The sequence below is a fragment of the Somniosus microcephalus genome, chromosome 16, assembly GCF_052327205.1.
Source record: "Somniosus microcephalus isolate GS21.2 chromosome 16, FLI_Smic_1.0, whole genome shotgun sequence".
NCBI classification, from domain to species: domain Eukaryota; kingdom Metazoa; phylum Chordata; class Chondrichthyes; order Squaliformes; family Somniosidae; genus Somniosus; species Somniosus microcephalus.
The window spans coordinates 84,483,318-84,500,597 of record NC_141002.1 but is presented as its reverse complement, the minus strand read 5'-3'; the positions used below and the strand labels follow the sequence as shown (position 1 = coordinate 84,500,597).

Genomic DNA, 17,280 nt, shown 5'->3' with positions numbered 1-17,280 from the left:
TTTATTTAATGTTCAGAGAAAGCAAACGTTCCTGCCCGTGCTCTCCTAAAATTAAAAAAACCGAGTTATTACAAATAAAAAGTGAAACAACTAAAAATGCTGGAAACACACATCTGGTCAGTTAGCCTCTGTGGCGAGAACAGTCAGTTCAGTGTTTCTGCCTCAGCCTCAAACACTGACCTGTCTGTTCTTTCCACAGGTACGAAATTACCTGTTGTGTGTTTCCAGCAGTTTTTGTTTTTTTTGTATTAAACACGAGTCGCCTGGGGAGCTGAGCCCTGCGCATGCACCTCACTGCGCTCTACAACAATGTGCATTCTGCAGTATGACTTAGGCTTGACGATTGCACATTTCACACATTGCTAAACTGAGACTGGTGGCCAAATGTAAGACAATAAATTCACCATTCCATAATTTCCTGACCAGACATGATACTACTCAACCATGATATACAAGGCCATGTAACCAGGGATGTTTCGAAGGCAATTGTGCTACATTTTTTTTCATGTATGAGGAATATGTTTGGCTTCACATCAATACAAACTGTGTGAAGTCGCCAGAACTGAATTTGCCAAGTGATGTGAGATCACCTCTTGGAGATGGTCGTGTTGCTTTGGTTTCACAATGGCTACAGCAAAGTTTAAGAAGTTTCGAGGATGTATATTGGACTCCAGAGAACTTATTAAAACAAATGTTTTTTTAAAAAGTTTTTTATTAGCAAAGAGACTGTCCTGTTGGTATTAACATTGAACCAGCATTTAGATGGAGGGGGAGACTCCACACATGCGCACGCCCTTGCACATACACACACAACTCCATTTCCCTAACCAGTGGTATAACTTGGATTAATTGGATTCATAACACTGTAATCAAGTACCAATCCCAACGTAGTTTTTATTTAAAGTCACAGAAATTTCTGATTACACTGTTATGTTCTTCCAGAAAGAGGGGGAGTTCAATAGCCCCTCTCAAAAGTACCCCTCGAGAATTTCATTGCACTTTAAAGGTATTTGGAAACTAATGAAAATAAATCTACATTGCCATGCAGCCCCACCTTACACTCAAGACCGTTGGAGTGCATTATCAATTCGGACAACCACATTTTAATTTGATTTGTTAAGTTTTATTTAAAGTTTTATTAATTTAGTCAATTTGTTTATGTAATTAATCAAAAGAGTACACTCAAGACCGTAAACTTTCTCCTGGAATTCTAATCTAACCGATAAGAGCTGTTCAATTAGCGTGGCCTTGGTAACAGTTAAACATCATGTTATAAACTTTACTCTCCCCCGCAATTCACAACGCCACTCAAACGTTTTATTTCCTGCCTTAAATGCAATTCCAATAATATGAAATAGATTCAAAAATTAAACAGGAAATCTGGGTTACAGAAAAAAATAACAGGAAATGCTGGAAAATACACAGCAGTCTGACAATCAAACACTAATCGATTTTCTTCCGGGTGCTGATCAATCGGTTGTGTATTGCCAGCATTTTCTTTTTATTTCAAATACATTCATATATTTTAATTGACTCTCGGCAGCTTCCTAACAACATCCATAATCAAGACAGGAAGTGTATTCCTCTGTATCATTCACATGAAGCCACGAATTAGCTTGAACTTTATTACAGAGAATAATTGAAAACTTGGCTGCAGTTGAGCAACACATGGGTTTAAACGGAAAAGATGTGGATCTAAGTGTATTAAAGTTAAGCAGCATGTGATCCCCTCCGAGAGGCCGCCTCGCATCAGTTTGAGTTTGCACAGGTTGCAGCACAAGTCAAGCCTTCTCTGGAGCCACGTTTAAGAGTAGCCAGATGGCCCATTTTTATTAAAGTTCGTATGGGATTTTTAATGTTATGGGAAAAGGGGGCGGTCCCCCTCTCCGCTCCTCTCCCGAATCCTAATATTAAGAATTAAAGGCAAAGAACTGAGTTTGTATTTAAATCGCTAAAAAAAAGACTCTTGGGGATTTCTGTGCGCTATGGCAAGCAACCTCATTTACCACTTTTGTCACACAGAGGGAATCAACCTCCTATGTACTTACACGGGGTAAAATAAAGTTCACCTGGAATTAATTACTCTAGAAAATGTGCTTACACATTTTGAAATTATGGCGAAGTATTTAAAATCACCTACACGAGCTTGAACTCAGCTTCTAACTTCCAGAATCAATCCCCAGTGGATAGGGATTCACCAGGACCGGTCCACTACATGGGAGACCCTTTCTCCATACTTGTTAATAAGATTGCCAATTCTAATTAGCTAAACATTGTGCCACTGCAGCTTAATATTCTACCATAAGATACAGAATACCCAGCGAAAACACCTGCATTACGCATAACACACCTAAACCTGACAAATTAGTTGCTCTTTGTCTTACAGAACATGTTGAGACACGAGAAGTGATTCATTAGTATGCAGGTTATTTCTGGGTTAATCATTTTAAGAAATACTTTAATAGTTTTTTTCATGTAAGTTGGGTGAAATACGTTGTGCAAACTGTTTATCTCTCTTTTTTGCTTTATTATTTGTAGCTTTATCCAAATGTTTCCTGCCGAGTTTCCCCCAGCTCTTCTTGGCTTGCTGCGGTGGGTCCTGTCAGCAGCCGGTCTCCCCCACTGCTTTTCCGAGTAAGTTTTTGTGCTGCATCAGTAATGCTTGATTTGTTTTGTATACCGTAGCAATACGATTTCATGTGGTCTGAAAAATGGTTACAAGTCAAACGCCACGTTACAGTTTCACAGTTAATGTGTCAGTATTTCAAGGTATTAAAAATCAGTCTTCTCATTGACATTTTGTAAGTTTCCGCAGTGACTTGCGTTGCTTAGAGACAGTAATGTTACATATATTACTTTATTTAAAAAATGCATTAAAGTAATCTATTCGTAGTTAGCGTTTTATCTATCCCAATGTTTTCCGCAAAATTACTCGTATAATTATTTGCCCTCGGTGGGAAAATGATTTATTTATAAATTGTGCAGATATTTTTAAATAAATTAGATAAAACGTATTTTATGGGGGAAATTAGCATCTTACAAATATTAAATATATTAAAGGCGCTGGTGGTATTTTTTTGTGATGGTGCTGGCTTTCCAAAGGCAATGTCGCTTTAAATCAAACTGGCTGTTAAGTGAATTCAGATTTGCGGTGACCAAATAGCTTTTTAAAAAAAACTCCGAAAGGAGAGTTGGCAACTTGAATGCTTCTTGACAAGTGAGGCAGCAAATTCTGGCTGTTTAATGAGCTGAGACTCTCTGAGATGTTTTCAAGGGGCTGCCACTTTCCCACAGAGCGTTTTACATGGCTGTGGCTCCTATACAATGGCCAACAGGACCGTGACCAATCGCCACTTTCACTTTCTTCATCCACACGCGACCTCGCCACTATTTTTCACAGTGCAGATGAACTTTCCAAATCAGCCTACATTAAGAAAGCACTGGACGGGGGTCAAGCGCCCTTTCGTACTGCCATAAATAAAGCTCTGTTTGCAAGTCTTAGCTCCTGTCTCTCACATTCCATTGGGGGATCCTGCGAACCACCATCATTGAGATCAGTTCATTGAAACATAAATGAAATCGACTTTTATAGACTTTCTTTAGCTGATCTGTGTAGACCCTCCGGTCTACCTGAATAGAAGTCAATGGATGAACAGAGCTTAGAAGCAAAGACATTGCTAAGTTTTTTGATTATATGGTGATTAAATCCCTAGTCAGCTAATAGCCCAAGTCTTTTGGCTGTCCTATCCCAACAACAACTTGCATTTATATCGTGCTCCTCACACGGGAAAGATGCTTCCAAGCATTTAACAGAGAGCAGAAGAAAACTGACACTAACTGGGTGGGAAAGAACAGGTAGAACGGGGCAGGACCAAAAGAGCAGTTGAAATCGTTAGCAGGCTTTTGAAAGCAGAATGGGAGGAAGGAAGGTGGAGGGAATTCCAGAGGGCAGGGGCACAGTGGCCCAAAGATTGTCCGCCAGTGATGGAGCAAAGAAGAAAGGGAATCCGGAGTCAACCCATGTCAGAAGAGTGCAAATGCGGACATTGGGCTGAAAGAGGTCTAGGAGATAGGATTGGGTGAGCCATTGAGGAATTTGAAGGCAGAGAAAAGGGTCTTTGTAGGGTCATGGGGGAGCTTGGTGAGGACCAAGGTGACTGAAGCTCAGGGCTTTGATCAGGGAAGAATATGGCAGCAGCATTATGAATGAGTTATAGCATGTAGAGGATGAAAATGGGGGGGGCGGTGAGGTTTTGGTTAGGAAAGTTATCAAACCTTGAGGTGCTAAAGACATAGATTAGACTCTCTGTGGTAATATGGAGAGTTAAGGGCTGAAGTGGGTAATACTGTGAAAATGGACAAAGGTGGTCTTGGTGACAAAAGTACATGGGAGAGGAAACTCAACTCAGGATCCAGCAATATACTCAGCTTAATATCTTGTATTGCTTATTTGGCTTCTACTTAACTATTTAAAGTTATTTTTAGGGTTAGGGTTATTTTTACTGTTTTTAAATGAAAATATTTGCAAACTACATGTATGTTTGTATTTTATATGCATGTGCATAAGGGTTGTCTGCCTGTATAGATTGCTTTATTTATCCTCCTAACAATGATTGATACTGGAGTAGCGAGGTCCAGTAAGTGGGAAGATTTGTGTTTTTATTTATAGTGTGCTTTGCCTTCTCAGTCTAGTCCAGAATCCATTATAACTGGTTGGGTCAGTTTTTTAAAATAGAGTCCCTGTATGAATGACCTAGATCTTCCTCCATTAACAGTCAATTTTCCTTGAATTCATGAATCCCATAGTGAAATTAATGAAGCTAAACAAACTTGTGACCATCCAAGGTAGTCCGTAAAATGCGCTCGTACTGATTTGTTGTACAGGTGATGGGTACATCCATTGTACTGGACTTTTACCTTTATTAATGACACACACAATTACATATAAATGATAGCAAAATACTGCAGATGCTGGAAATCCGAAATAACAATAGAAAATGCTGGAAAAACTCAGCAGGCCAGGCAACATCCGGGTGAAAACCCTTTGTGCTTCTTTAGTCTTGACAAAGGGTTTTCACCCGAAATGTTGACTCTATTCTATGAATAATAGATATTCATACTTGTATTTTGCATTTATTTAACTAATTAACCCACCAGCATATAATCTGGCAAACCTGATTTTTTTTAGATTTCAGCTTTACATAATATTATTCCATAAATATTTCACTTTAATAGTTTTATTTACTTGATGTTGCAGGCCACATTCTGCTTTAGTTAATTCTTGATTTGTAAGCAGATACTTAAAGGCGGCTTCCACTGAATGCCAAGGTTGGACTGCCTTTATGGTTCATGAGAATTCATATCTCTAATTATGCATGTTTCAAAATTCATTGACTTCATCATAAGAAAATAATTTGAAAATTTCCATCTGGCGGAAAACAGATAAAAGGATAGTTATAAAGTAACCTATTAATTATTGACTATTTTTGGGAGGTGATATGCTTATTGTTGCATTGGGAATGTTTTAGTCTTTAGCTAGTAATAATTAATTCATTGTGTAATAGGGATATTATTTTTGTAAAGTTCAGCCAGATTTTGAAAAAAAATCACTAAGCACATTGATGAAAATTAATTCTAATTAATATTAGTGGATTCAACCAGTTATTATCTAGGCTTATGGTTTTCATGGAAAAACGGGTGGAATTGCAAAATGTGAACCCAAAACACTGGTAAAAAAAGCCTGGAATCCTGAGTAATAAAAACAGAAGTTTACTTATTCAATCACCATAAATCAAATTTAAGTATTCACAAATGAGATTTTCTGCAATTTTCATACATTTTAGATCCCTAAATTTGTTTTGTTAAGAATGACCCATTACATGTGATACTGTTTGTTGAGTCTGTGTGTCCCAGTTATGTTTAGGATCAATCACTGGACACAGACAACAAGAATAACTTTTAACAGGTCTTTACTATTCGGAGGTCAGGGCTGAACTGCCCAGCAAATCCTTACACAACACTTATATACCGGTGTGATCACCACCGGTATTACAGTATACAGCAGCCAAGAGAAAGTAGTACATCTCTTAAAGTAGTTCTCTTAAGGTGGAACAGGTTACATACACCACAATCCTCCCTTTTTAGCTTAACAGTTATATCCCCATTTAACATAACATAATAACATATATACAACTTCATGCAAAACAGTTCAAAGATTCAGTCTCTGAGGAGGCCTTCTGATTCGAGTTGGATAACGCCTTTCAGGGGTCTCTGATTCTCGTTGTTGGGGTGACTCATCTAGTTGGTCTCTTATGGATTGGACATCATCATCAGGTACATTCACTTCTGAGGTAGATGCTTCAGGTTCACTAACTTCTTCCACGATTGTCTCTGCCGTAACCATGGGTTCGACCCTTGTTCTCGATTCTACCAGTTGGTCAGCATGACGCCGTATTACATTTTCACCAACATCTACCGTGTACATCAGGGATCCTTGTCTGGCCCGAATTGTTCCAGATTGCCATTTCTCATTTTTATAATCCCGGGCTAACACTGGTTGTCCTATTTCGAAACTCCGAGTGGTCTTGTTATTTATATGCTGGAACTGTTTGTTTTCAACTTCCCTCCGCACATTTGGTTTTAACAAGTCCAACCTGGACCGCAACCTCCTGTTATAGAACATCATGGCAGGACTTTGGTTTGTGACTGCATGGGTGGCGTTTTGATATGCCAATAGGAATTTGTCCACCTTGTGTTGTAGTGGAATCTGATCTTCGCTCATGGCCTTTATCGCTTTTTTGAACGTTTGTACAAATCTCTCGGCCAACCCGTTTGTAGCCGGATGATATGGGGCAGAGGTATAATGTTTCACCCCATTCTTCTTCATGAATCTCTGGAATTCTTCTGACACGAACTGCGGTCCGTTGTCTGAACATATTTGTTCTGGCAATCCATTTCTTGCAAATATCGTTCTTAACACCGCGATCGTCTTTTCCGAGGTAGTGGTAGTCATCTTAATCACTTCTGGCCATTTAGAATGTGCGTCCACCGCAATTAAAAACATGGAGTCCATGAAAGGACCAGCAAAGTCAATATGTACACGTTGCCATGGGGTTGAAGGCCATTCCCATGGATGCAGCGGTGCAATCGGAGGTGCATTTTGCACTTTTTGGCACCCTGAGCAGCTTTTCGTCAGCTCCTCTATCTGTTGGTCGATACCCGGCCACCACACATAAGCCCCAGCAAGGCTTTTCATCTTGACTCCCCCCAGATGACCTTCATGCAGTTCCTTTAGAACTCTCTCTCTTAACTTAGGAGGAATAATCACCCTTGTTCCATACATCAATGTTCCTTGACAGACGGACAGCTGTTCTCGTCTTGCTGAGAATGCCGGTAACAGTGGATCACCATGTGCTGGCCATCCCTTCACTGTCACTTCGTAGACCCTGGACAGTGTCGGGTCGTTCCTGGTTTCTCTTTCAATACTTGCATTGGTGACTGGTAAACATTCGATGATGGTCGAGTGAAATAACTCAACAGGGTCAACCGTCGGTGCCTCCTCCTCTGTAGGTAGTGGCAGGCGCGACAGCCCATCAGCATTACCATGCTGCTTTGTACCTTTGAATTCTATCTGATATTGATGTGCCCCTAGGAAAAGGGACCATCTCTGGAGTCTCTGTGCTGTCATCACCGAAACACCCTTCTTAGGGTTAAAAATGGATACCAACGGCTGGTGGTCTGTCAGAAGCGTAAACTTTTGGCCCTGCAGGTAATGATTAAACTTCTTTACTCCCCACACAAGGCTGAGAGCCTCCCTAACTATCTGAGCATAGTTGCGCTCAGCGGAGGTCAATGATCTGGATGCGAACGCAACTGGCCTCTCCTGGCCATTTGGCAACTTGTGTGAGAGTACTGCCCCAATACCATATGGAGAAGCATCACAAGCCAAACGAATAGGCAGCATTGGGTTGAAGTGAGCCAACACTTCCTCTGAGGTGATCAATGCCTTGCTTTCGCGAAAGGCCCTCTTACAGTCCTCGCTCCACTTCCATGGTACTCCCTTCTGCAAAAGAGCGTTCAGCGGGTGCAGCACCGTGGATAAATTTGGCAGAAACTTATGGTAATAGTTAATCAACCCTAGAAACGACCTCAATTGGGATACATTATCCGGAGCGGGAGCCTTCACAACAGCTTCGATCTTGTCAGGAGACTTATGAAGCCCCTCCTGGTCAATGACATGACCACAGTACGAGATCCGCTTCTGAAAGAATTCACATTTCTGGCGATTAACTCGAAGACCATATTCTTTCAATCTGGTGAGCACCAGTTCCAAGTTTGCAAGGTGTTCCTCGTCATCATCTCCTGTAATCAGAATATCGTCCAGGTAACATTGTGTACCTGGAATTCCCTGTAATACCTGCTCCATGGCCCTCTGCCAAATTGCTGGAGCCGATGCCACTCCAAAAACCAATCTATTATACCGGTACAAGCCTCTATGCGTGTTGATCGTGAGATACTGGCGTGACTCTTCCTCAACTTCCATCTGTAAGTACGCCTGCGCCAGGTCTATCTTGGTGAAGTGTTTCCCGCCAGACAACGAAGCGAAGATATCCTCAATCCGCGGAAGCGGATACTGCACCGTGTGAAGCACCGGATTAACAGTGATCTTGAAATCTCCACAGATGTGAACCTTCCCCGGTTCCCCCGGCTTGTTGCTCGATGAACGCTTCATGACGGGGACAATGGGCGTGGCCCACTCACTCCAGTCTACCTTAGACAGTACTCCTGAACGTTCTAGCCCTTCCAGCTCAGCTTCCACAGCAGGTCGTATTGCATAAGGTACAGGTCTGGCTTTGAAAAATTTCGGGTTTGCATGTTCTTCAACCTTGATGTTTGCCGTAATTCCTCTCAGTGTTCCCAGTCCCTGTTGGAACACCTCTTTAGCATCGTCCAATATTCTGGACAATCGTTTAGGTTTGACATCTTTTGTACCGGAATCTACCGTTAGTGCTTTTAAGGAATGCCAGTCCATATTTATTTTCCTAATCCACTCCCGTCCCAGTAGTGGTGGACCTCCCTCAGGTAGCACATATAAGTCCATTCCTCGGCTTTCTTTGCCCTTGTGGACCACCTTTACCTCTATCTTCCCGATGGGGTATACTCTTTGCCCCGTGTATGTTTTCAATACAATCTCCGTATCCCGTAGATGAATATGTGGGAATAACCTTTTGTAATCTTTCTTATTCATGACCGTCAATGCCGATCCAGTGTCCAATTCCATCTTCACTTGGACTCCTGCTATCTGAAGTGTGACCCAAATTGTTTGGAGGTCTGCTTCCTTACCAACATTGTGTACTCTTAGACTACCCAGTTCATTACTGCTGGAGTCTGAATCTGACTTCTGTTCGTTCGAACTGTTCTCTGTCACCTTGTGTACCTTTCTGTACTTTCCCTGCGGTGACTTTTTGTTGCTGGTCTTCTTTCCTGACCGGCATACTTTAGCTATGTGACCAAGCCTGCCACATTTTCTGCATTCCTGATTTTTGAACCAGCACTGGTTCTGATCGTGCGTTGTCTTTCCACAACGATAACATTTTACTGTACTCAAGACCATTTGATTGGTGCAGAGTTCCGGTGACCGTAGCTGCATTTCCGCAGTGCCTCTCGCTGCGGCTTCTTGCGATGCTGCAATAGTGACAGCTTTATCAAGCGTAAGATCATTCTCCTCAAGCAGTCGCTTTTGTGTTCCTTCTTTTAACAATCCACACACAAATTTATCTCTCAGCGCATCTGCTAGTCCTGTTCCAAACTGACAGTACTTCGATAGCTTACGTAGTTCAATTAAAAATTCAGCGTTGCTTTCGTCTTTCAACTGCGTTCTCCTGTAAAATTTAAATCGTTCCGCTATCATCAGCGGCGTGGGGTTTAAATGATTTTTCAGGACAGTAACAATATTCACGAAGGTCTGATCTGCCGGTTTATTTGGTGATAGAAGGTGCTTCAATAGCCCGTATGTCTTCGCACCCATTGAGCTTAATAAGGTTAGTGCTTTCTCATCATCTGGTACCTTATTTGCTTTACAATAAACTTCCATGCGTTCTACATACGTGGTCCAATCTTCGATATCACTATCAAAGGTATTAATGCTCCCATGTTTAGGCATCCTTGCAAGTTTTTAAATTTTTCTTTTTCTCAAAATGGCGGCTTCCCACGCTTGTCTTCTTCCCCCGCCTACTAAAATGGCGGCTTCCCGCGCTTGGCGGTCTTTCCCGCGCTCGTCTTCTTCCCCCGCCGACTACAATGGCGGATTCCCGCGTTTGCCTTCTTCCCCCCGCTAGCTGCAATGGCGATTGCCTTGCTGCTGCCATTCTCGCCTCCCCAGCGGTTCTCACTCCCCGACGCTGCTTTGCCTCGCAGCCCCGCTTGCAGCCCGGTCCTGTACACCGGCTGCGTTTGAGTTCTCCGCGGCTCTCGAGCCTTAAGCTGCCCAGTCGCTGCGCCTCTCGGCCTCGATTGCAGCCCGGCCCTTTCTACCGGCCGTGGTCGAGCTCTCCACCCTTATTCCTCCGTTTTCCCTCCCCTACTCCACAGTCAACGCGACCGACTTTCTGCTCGTGTCGCTGATCGGCTTACCCACCACCGTGGTAGAAGGGATGATCACTGCCTGTCGCTGATGGAGGGCTTCGTGGTCAGAATTCTTTTTCTTTTTAACCCGGGTTCTCGATGCCTCCCGCGCGATGGTGCTCAGCAGGATGATGAGGGCGGATGCCTCTTCTCGACGCCCGTTTTGAGGACGAAGCTGCCTTGGATGTAAAATTGCCGCAGGGTAAGATTGGACTCGTCGCCACTGTTGAGTCTGTGTGTCCCAGTTATGTTTAGGATCAATCACTGGACACAGACAACAAGAATAACTTTTAACAGGTCTTTACTATTCGGAGGTCAGGGTTGAACTGCCCAGCAAATCCTTACACAACACTTATATACCGGTGTGGTCACCACCGGTATTACAGTATACAGCAGCCAAGAGAAAGTAGTACATCTCTTAAAGTAGTTCTCTTAAGGTGGAACAGGTTACATACACCACAATGTTCACCAGTTACTCCATGCCAAACAGAAAGAAAATCATGTTTTCCACCATCAAATAGCTATGAAATAAGATTATAATCCAGGTTAGAATGCAAACCGAACGTATAACGCAAAATAAAATTTCTGTTGGAAAGTAGCAACATCTACATGTACTGTAACTAGGCAATGCCAATCCAAGTGTAGAGTGGAAAGAAGAACAAAATGTGCATTTATATGACACCTTATCACGTCTGTCAGAAACATGCCAACACACTTCACATACAATGAATTACTTAAGTAGTTACTATTCAGGCACACTTGGCAGCCATTTTGTGCCCCACAAGTTCCGAGCAAATAACTAGTTAATTTATTTTGGCGGCATTGGGTCAAGGGAATGTTTGCTAGGAGACCAGTAGAACTCTGAGCTTTTCTTTGAATAATGCCATAGGATCTTTAACTCAACCTGATCCACCGGAACACGGGTTAACATTGGTTTAACGTCTCATCTGAAGGACAGCACCTCTGACGCTGCAGATCTCCTTCTGTATTTCACTGTGGCATAAGCCTAGATTATATGTTCAAGTCCGAGAGTGAAGCTTGGAGGAGTGGGTGGAAATCCAAGCAAGTGTGGATGAAAAATAGAAACATGTTATGAGTCACAAATTCATCCAAATTGGTAATTTTTAGGTTCTCAATGCATCTAGATTTGCCGTTCAAAAATCCTGACCATCTCAATGCTTCATTGGCATTGAGAAATGAAATGTTATGTGTTGAAGGAAAAGCTACTCTCAAAGTTGGGTTTCAGTTATTGGAAGTTTAGTACTGATAATATCCCCATCATAACAAAGATAATACCAAATCTCAGAAATTTAAGTTATGAGGAAAGTTTAAGAAAGTTGGGCTTATTTCGATTATGAACGGGGTTGATACAGTTGACGCAGACAACTTGCTCACACTAATGAAGGATTCAAAACCCAACAGACATAATTTTTAAATTAGCAGGACACAGAAGCATAATTGGCAGAAGGGTAGGTTTTATGAATTAACATTTCCAGCACTGAGCATTCCATGGCAGGAGTGGATTGAAAATCATACTGACTTCAGTGCCTGCATTGCTGATTTATGCTCCCATTGTGAAAAGCTGTGCACTTTTAAGTCAAAAATCTTCCCTGTATGGAATAAATTAGCATGGAATATTACTGATACAAGACAAATTCAAGATGCAACTGGATATGTTTCTGGAGAAAGAGGCGGTTGAGGGATAGTTTTGAGATGAACAAATAAGGATAAGTTTTGCAGGGCAAGTGGCCTTTTCCAGTTCTTAAAACTTCCTATATTCCTAAATATATTTATTTTACTCCCTAGTTAGCAGTTCTTTCAGGAGCTGTGAATTTCCTCTTTGGCCCCAGGTTAGTCACAGCAAAGTGCGAAGAGGAATCCTGCGCAGAGTGGTCTTTTCTGAGGAACAAAGGAAAGCACTGGAGAAAACCTTTCAGAAACAGAAATACATCAGCAAAACAGACAGGAAGAAACTGGCCACACACCTTGGGCTTAAAGATTCACAGGTACTATATGTGTCAGCATCTTAAACTGACTGATTAGCAATCAGAACAAAAAATATATTCTATATGTTCCTATTTTACATTTGAGAAAGAAAAATTCATATACAATGCAGAAGAAATACTGTAATGTGGGGTTACTTTCTGTGCGACGAGACAGAATATATTGAGGCAGAAATTCCAATCCCTACCAGTGGGTACGTGCTGTGTACTCACCCGTAGGGACATCGGAAATACCGGTTTCAGGCATGCACAGCGCATGCGCTGGAAACCGGCATTTCCGATCTGTCAAGGACGCCTGCCCTGGAGCATTTTTTGGAGACCCTCCGCCCGCAGAAAACACTTACAATTCTTGCGCCTGTAAAAGCAGGTGCAAGGCCTGCTTTTACCAGGCTAACAGTTGAAGAAAGTAAAACAAAATGTTTTTCCACTGATTTATCATTTTAAAATACTTTAAAGAAAGGGAAGTTTATTTTTAGCCCTGTTAAAAACTTTAATTTTTTTTCAAAAATTTAAATTTTTGTTTAAAATAGTTATGTAATATACAGTCATTTTAAAAAGTGATTTTTTAAAAATTTATTTGAAGTTTTACTTATGTTTTGGGGCTGATCTTTATTCATAGATTTGACAGGTCTTCCTGTCAAATCTATAAATGGAGATTCCCTGCTCTGATTGGCTCCCCATGGCCCACGTGATCCCAGGAACGCTACGAACTACCTGCGTCTCTGAGATACGTGGGCCCTGCACACCGGCAGTTTGGAGAGGCCCAGCAGCGGAACTGTGCACCTCCCAGGAGCCCTCCGGTTCAGGCGGAGATTTTTCCAAATCGCAGCCCTCCGCCCGCGGGAGGGCTGCGAACGGAATTTTTGGGCCAACAATTATACAATACATTACGTTAGGGCTAGATTTTGCAGGCTCTTCCTGTCAGAAAATTGCTCCAGGATATGCGCCACTGTCTCCCCGACCATACACCTCCCCTCACCACTTCCTGGTGGGCAGGTGTGATGACATAAGACATGCTAGCCTATGTGCAAAAGACATGCAAATGAGGAAAATAGTCCCTCCAATGTGCTACTTGCATTTATGTCTTCAGAATGGTGGATGCAAGGGCTGCCTGTTAGGCCCAGGCATCCATGGTACTCCTGTAGGCAGAGGAGCCAAAGAGGTTTATTTCAGGGTCAGGGCCTGTACGCTTGTTGTTAAGAGTTTGGCGCAACATCTTGCCGAAGGGCAGGGTATCAGCATCCAATATACTAATGACTCCAGAGGCAGAAGTTGTGCCAGGGTCAGGGGCGTACCTGTGTGGCGGGTGGAAATCCTACCCCATTTTATGTCTGCCCCAATTAGAAAATCAAAGCTTGCTTCACAATTGAAGTTCTGCAAGTGTGTAAATTAAAAAAAAACATGGAAAAAGAGAACAATGGGTGGATTTCAGAGGTGCTCAGTTTATATAGCTGCATTAGTATCACGAGCCAGGCATGGAGCTCATTTACTGAGACATTACCTAAAGAGATATCCAAATATAACAAATGAGTACCTAGGCTACAAAAATGTTCCAGAATACATAATGCATACAGATTATGTACCCAAACTGCTGAGCATGCCAAAGCCTACAGCGCTACCAAATTGGGTTACATGGACTTTCCTTCTAATCCCCTTGTTTTATTTATATAATTTGTTGCTGCGTTCCAACTGTTCCCCATTGGAGTCGCCCATCATCATACATCCGCCTTTAGTTTGGAGGCCTTTGTAGTCATTGTCAGATTTCTCCATGGAAAGTGTCATTACAACCCAATGACGTGCTCTCCTATGGGGCAGGATTCCTGCTTAAGTTGGGCTCTTCATTGTGGTGTGATAGTCCAACTGCTGAAAAGCACACCTGGTCAAGGCAAGGCAGTTCCATAGCCTGCTGAGGCCAGACTTTAAACTTATTACTCTTTAGGTGGGAGATAAAGGAAGAATATTTTCAAAAATCTGATAAAAGATTAAATTTAGAGATAACTTAAACACAATGCGCACATGATAATGCATTATGGGTTGGTCTATTCACATCTTAAATATTTTTGGTCACTTATAAGGCAGGGGGCTGAATAATACTGATGACCGCTTCCTTAAAGCAAATTTTACCCAAACAATAGGAAGAAAGAATACTGAGAATGCAAGAATCAGCTCCTACATTGCAATCCTCCATTCAGGAGTGAAAATTATTGAAAATGTCCCTGTAGGGAGTTTTACATCATTCTGTAATGCTGTAACATGTCACAATTGGTTGTTTATTTTAAGAGTTCTGACAAAAGGTCATCGACCTGAAACGTTAACTCTGTTTCTCTCTCCACAGATGCTGCCTGACCTGCTGAGTTTTTCCAGCATTTTCTGTTTTTATTTCAGATTTCCAGCATCCATAGTATTTTACTTTTGTGTTCATAAATGCATACTTGGTTTAGAGCAATGAAATGCAGGCTGTCTATTGTTACTTACATTATTAATACTAATGCTGTTATTGATGTTTTCAACTCAAAGGTAAAAATTTGGTTCCAGAATCGAAGAATGAAGTGGCGAAATACTAAAGAGAGAGAACTGCTTACACAAGGATGTTCGCTTGAACAGACATTACAAGAGAAACCACTTTCAACTTCTGACCTGAACAACACTACTCCAAATGGCCCTGACAGAAAATCAGTCCATGTGGGACAAGCTTCAATGTGCAACTATGTTGCCATTTCGTCAACTTCTCAGCGTAGTCAGACCACTGAGAACAGAGTCCCAGATCTGAAAATGGAGCTATTAGAGACAGCTCCACACTCTGAATCTGTACAGCACAAAAAAGACACCTGAGCCTTTATTACCCAATGGTCACAAATAGTAAACTTCCTCCAAGTTAATGTTGTATTTCATGTGATCTGTTCCTCTGGCTTTACCGGTGCATATAAGGACTAGCACTTGTTTGGAGACATTTTCAGCAGTTATGACACCAACATATGAAATAGAGCATGTCTACAGTAATGCTGACAATGTAATTTATTTCATTCACATGCTATTAAACATTGATTCATATGTAAAGTTTTCAAGGTTGCTCTCCTCTGTTGGGAAAATGTTTTTAGGAAATATGTTGGCTGTAAAATATGGGCCAAGTCTTTACATATGGCAACTATTCTTCAAATTGAATTTGGCAAATGTAACATGTTGCCCATGGACTATATTTCAATGTATAAAAACAAAACACAGAATAAAGCAAACTTTAATATAGCCCTATAATTGTATTCTGGATTATAACATTGGCATTAAAATTATCCATTTGATACACGTGCATCAACACGAATGTCAATAAAATATCCTTTTTCTACAGGGAAATGTCAGAAAATAATTACCGCCATTTACAATCATCTTCGATATAGCTGTTAAAAACTGTATTAATTATTTAAACAGAAGTAATTAGTATTTAAGCTGATAAAGCTGGTCTCTCAAATGCCACTATGTTCAAACACATATGTCACCTGTTATTTTAGGAATTCCCTGTCTGAGAAGCTCAGATTGAAACTATAAACATAATGATACTGCACAGAAAAAGGGTCATTATAGGCCAACAAGGAATCCAGGGTCTCATTTGTGACAAAATCCTTATATAGTGGACACATTCTCTTCTTCAGCTAATGTATTTGTGCCTGTCTATTCTTTCAATATTATTAATGTTAACTACTATATCTGCCTATTATGTAACTGATAACTAAAGCACCAACCAAAATATTAACTACTTAAGAAAATATTCTGCACTAGAATGTTCGAGGCTTTAAAAGTAATGCTATGTTTGTGTAATATTGGTAGCAATGAGAAGTAAATCTATGGGCTGGATTTTCCCAGTGGAGGCGGGTTCACAGTGGGAGAGCTAGTTGGCGGGTTCCAGTCCCGCTCTCAGCTCCAGCCGCTCTGTGTAAACAATTTTGCGCTGATTGGGCTTGTTAAGCCCGGCATGCGCGTTACCCGGCTCAATTACAGGGTGCGGGTCTGTTGAGGTCCTCTGATGATGCGTTTGTTGCCGGACTACTTAAGGGGGCCATGTCCCCATTTGCTCTCCATTCTGATTGGATGCTCCTGAGTGCTGCTTCTTTGAGAAATGACTGCAGAGAGACCAAAGGCTGCTCCACGCTTCAACGATGGCTCCCTCCATGTTCTTGTGGAGTGAGTCAGAGGACGCAAGGGAGGTTCTATTCCCTGGGGATGGAAGGAGGAAACCTCCTCAGCAGACAAAGGCAGCCTGGCTGCAAATAGCTGAGGAGGTCACTGCAAGGTGTGTGTTTACTCGCACCTGGGTCCAATGTAGGAAGAGGTTCAATGATCTCCTGCATTCAGGAAAAGTGAGTATAAAAGCACACATACCTTCATTCTGCTGTGCCTGTCATCACATACCCATCACTCTGCATTGCCAACCATACTCCTACACATCCTAACTCACCCCAACATCCCTTGCACCATCACCCACCCCTCTCTCCCTATGTACAGAATCACACCCCCATTTTACTATGCACCCCTCACACTCACCCACAATATGCATTGACAACAACTAAGAGCTCAAAAGGAGGCAACTTGGTAATGGCACCCCACTCCATCATAGACTCCCTCTGAACATCTATCCTATCCATTCTTTACACTCATTCCATCA

General features: G+C 41.8%; 1 protein-coding gene across 2 annotated transcripts in view; it reads left to right on the top strand.

Annotated features, from left to right (window-relative positions):
* Positions 1-15,683, top strand: part of dbx2 (developing brain homeobox 2) — a 30,827-nt gene extending 15,144 nt beyond the window's left edge. For both annotated transcript variants that reach the window (XM_086009754.1, XM_086009755.1), the window contains exons 2-4: positions 2,539-2,634; positions 12,430-12,629; positions 15,144-15,683. In XM_086009754.1, coding sequence (XP_085865880.1) covers positions 2,539-2,634; positions 12,430-12,629; positions 15,144-15,458 — 611 coding nt within the window. In that variant the 3' untranslated portion in view covers positions 15,459-15,683. The remainder of the gene's footprint in view (positions 1-2,538; positions 2,635-12,429; positions 12,630-15,143) is intronic.
* The last annotated feature ends 1,597 nt before the right edge of the window (positions 15,684-17,280 follow it).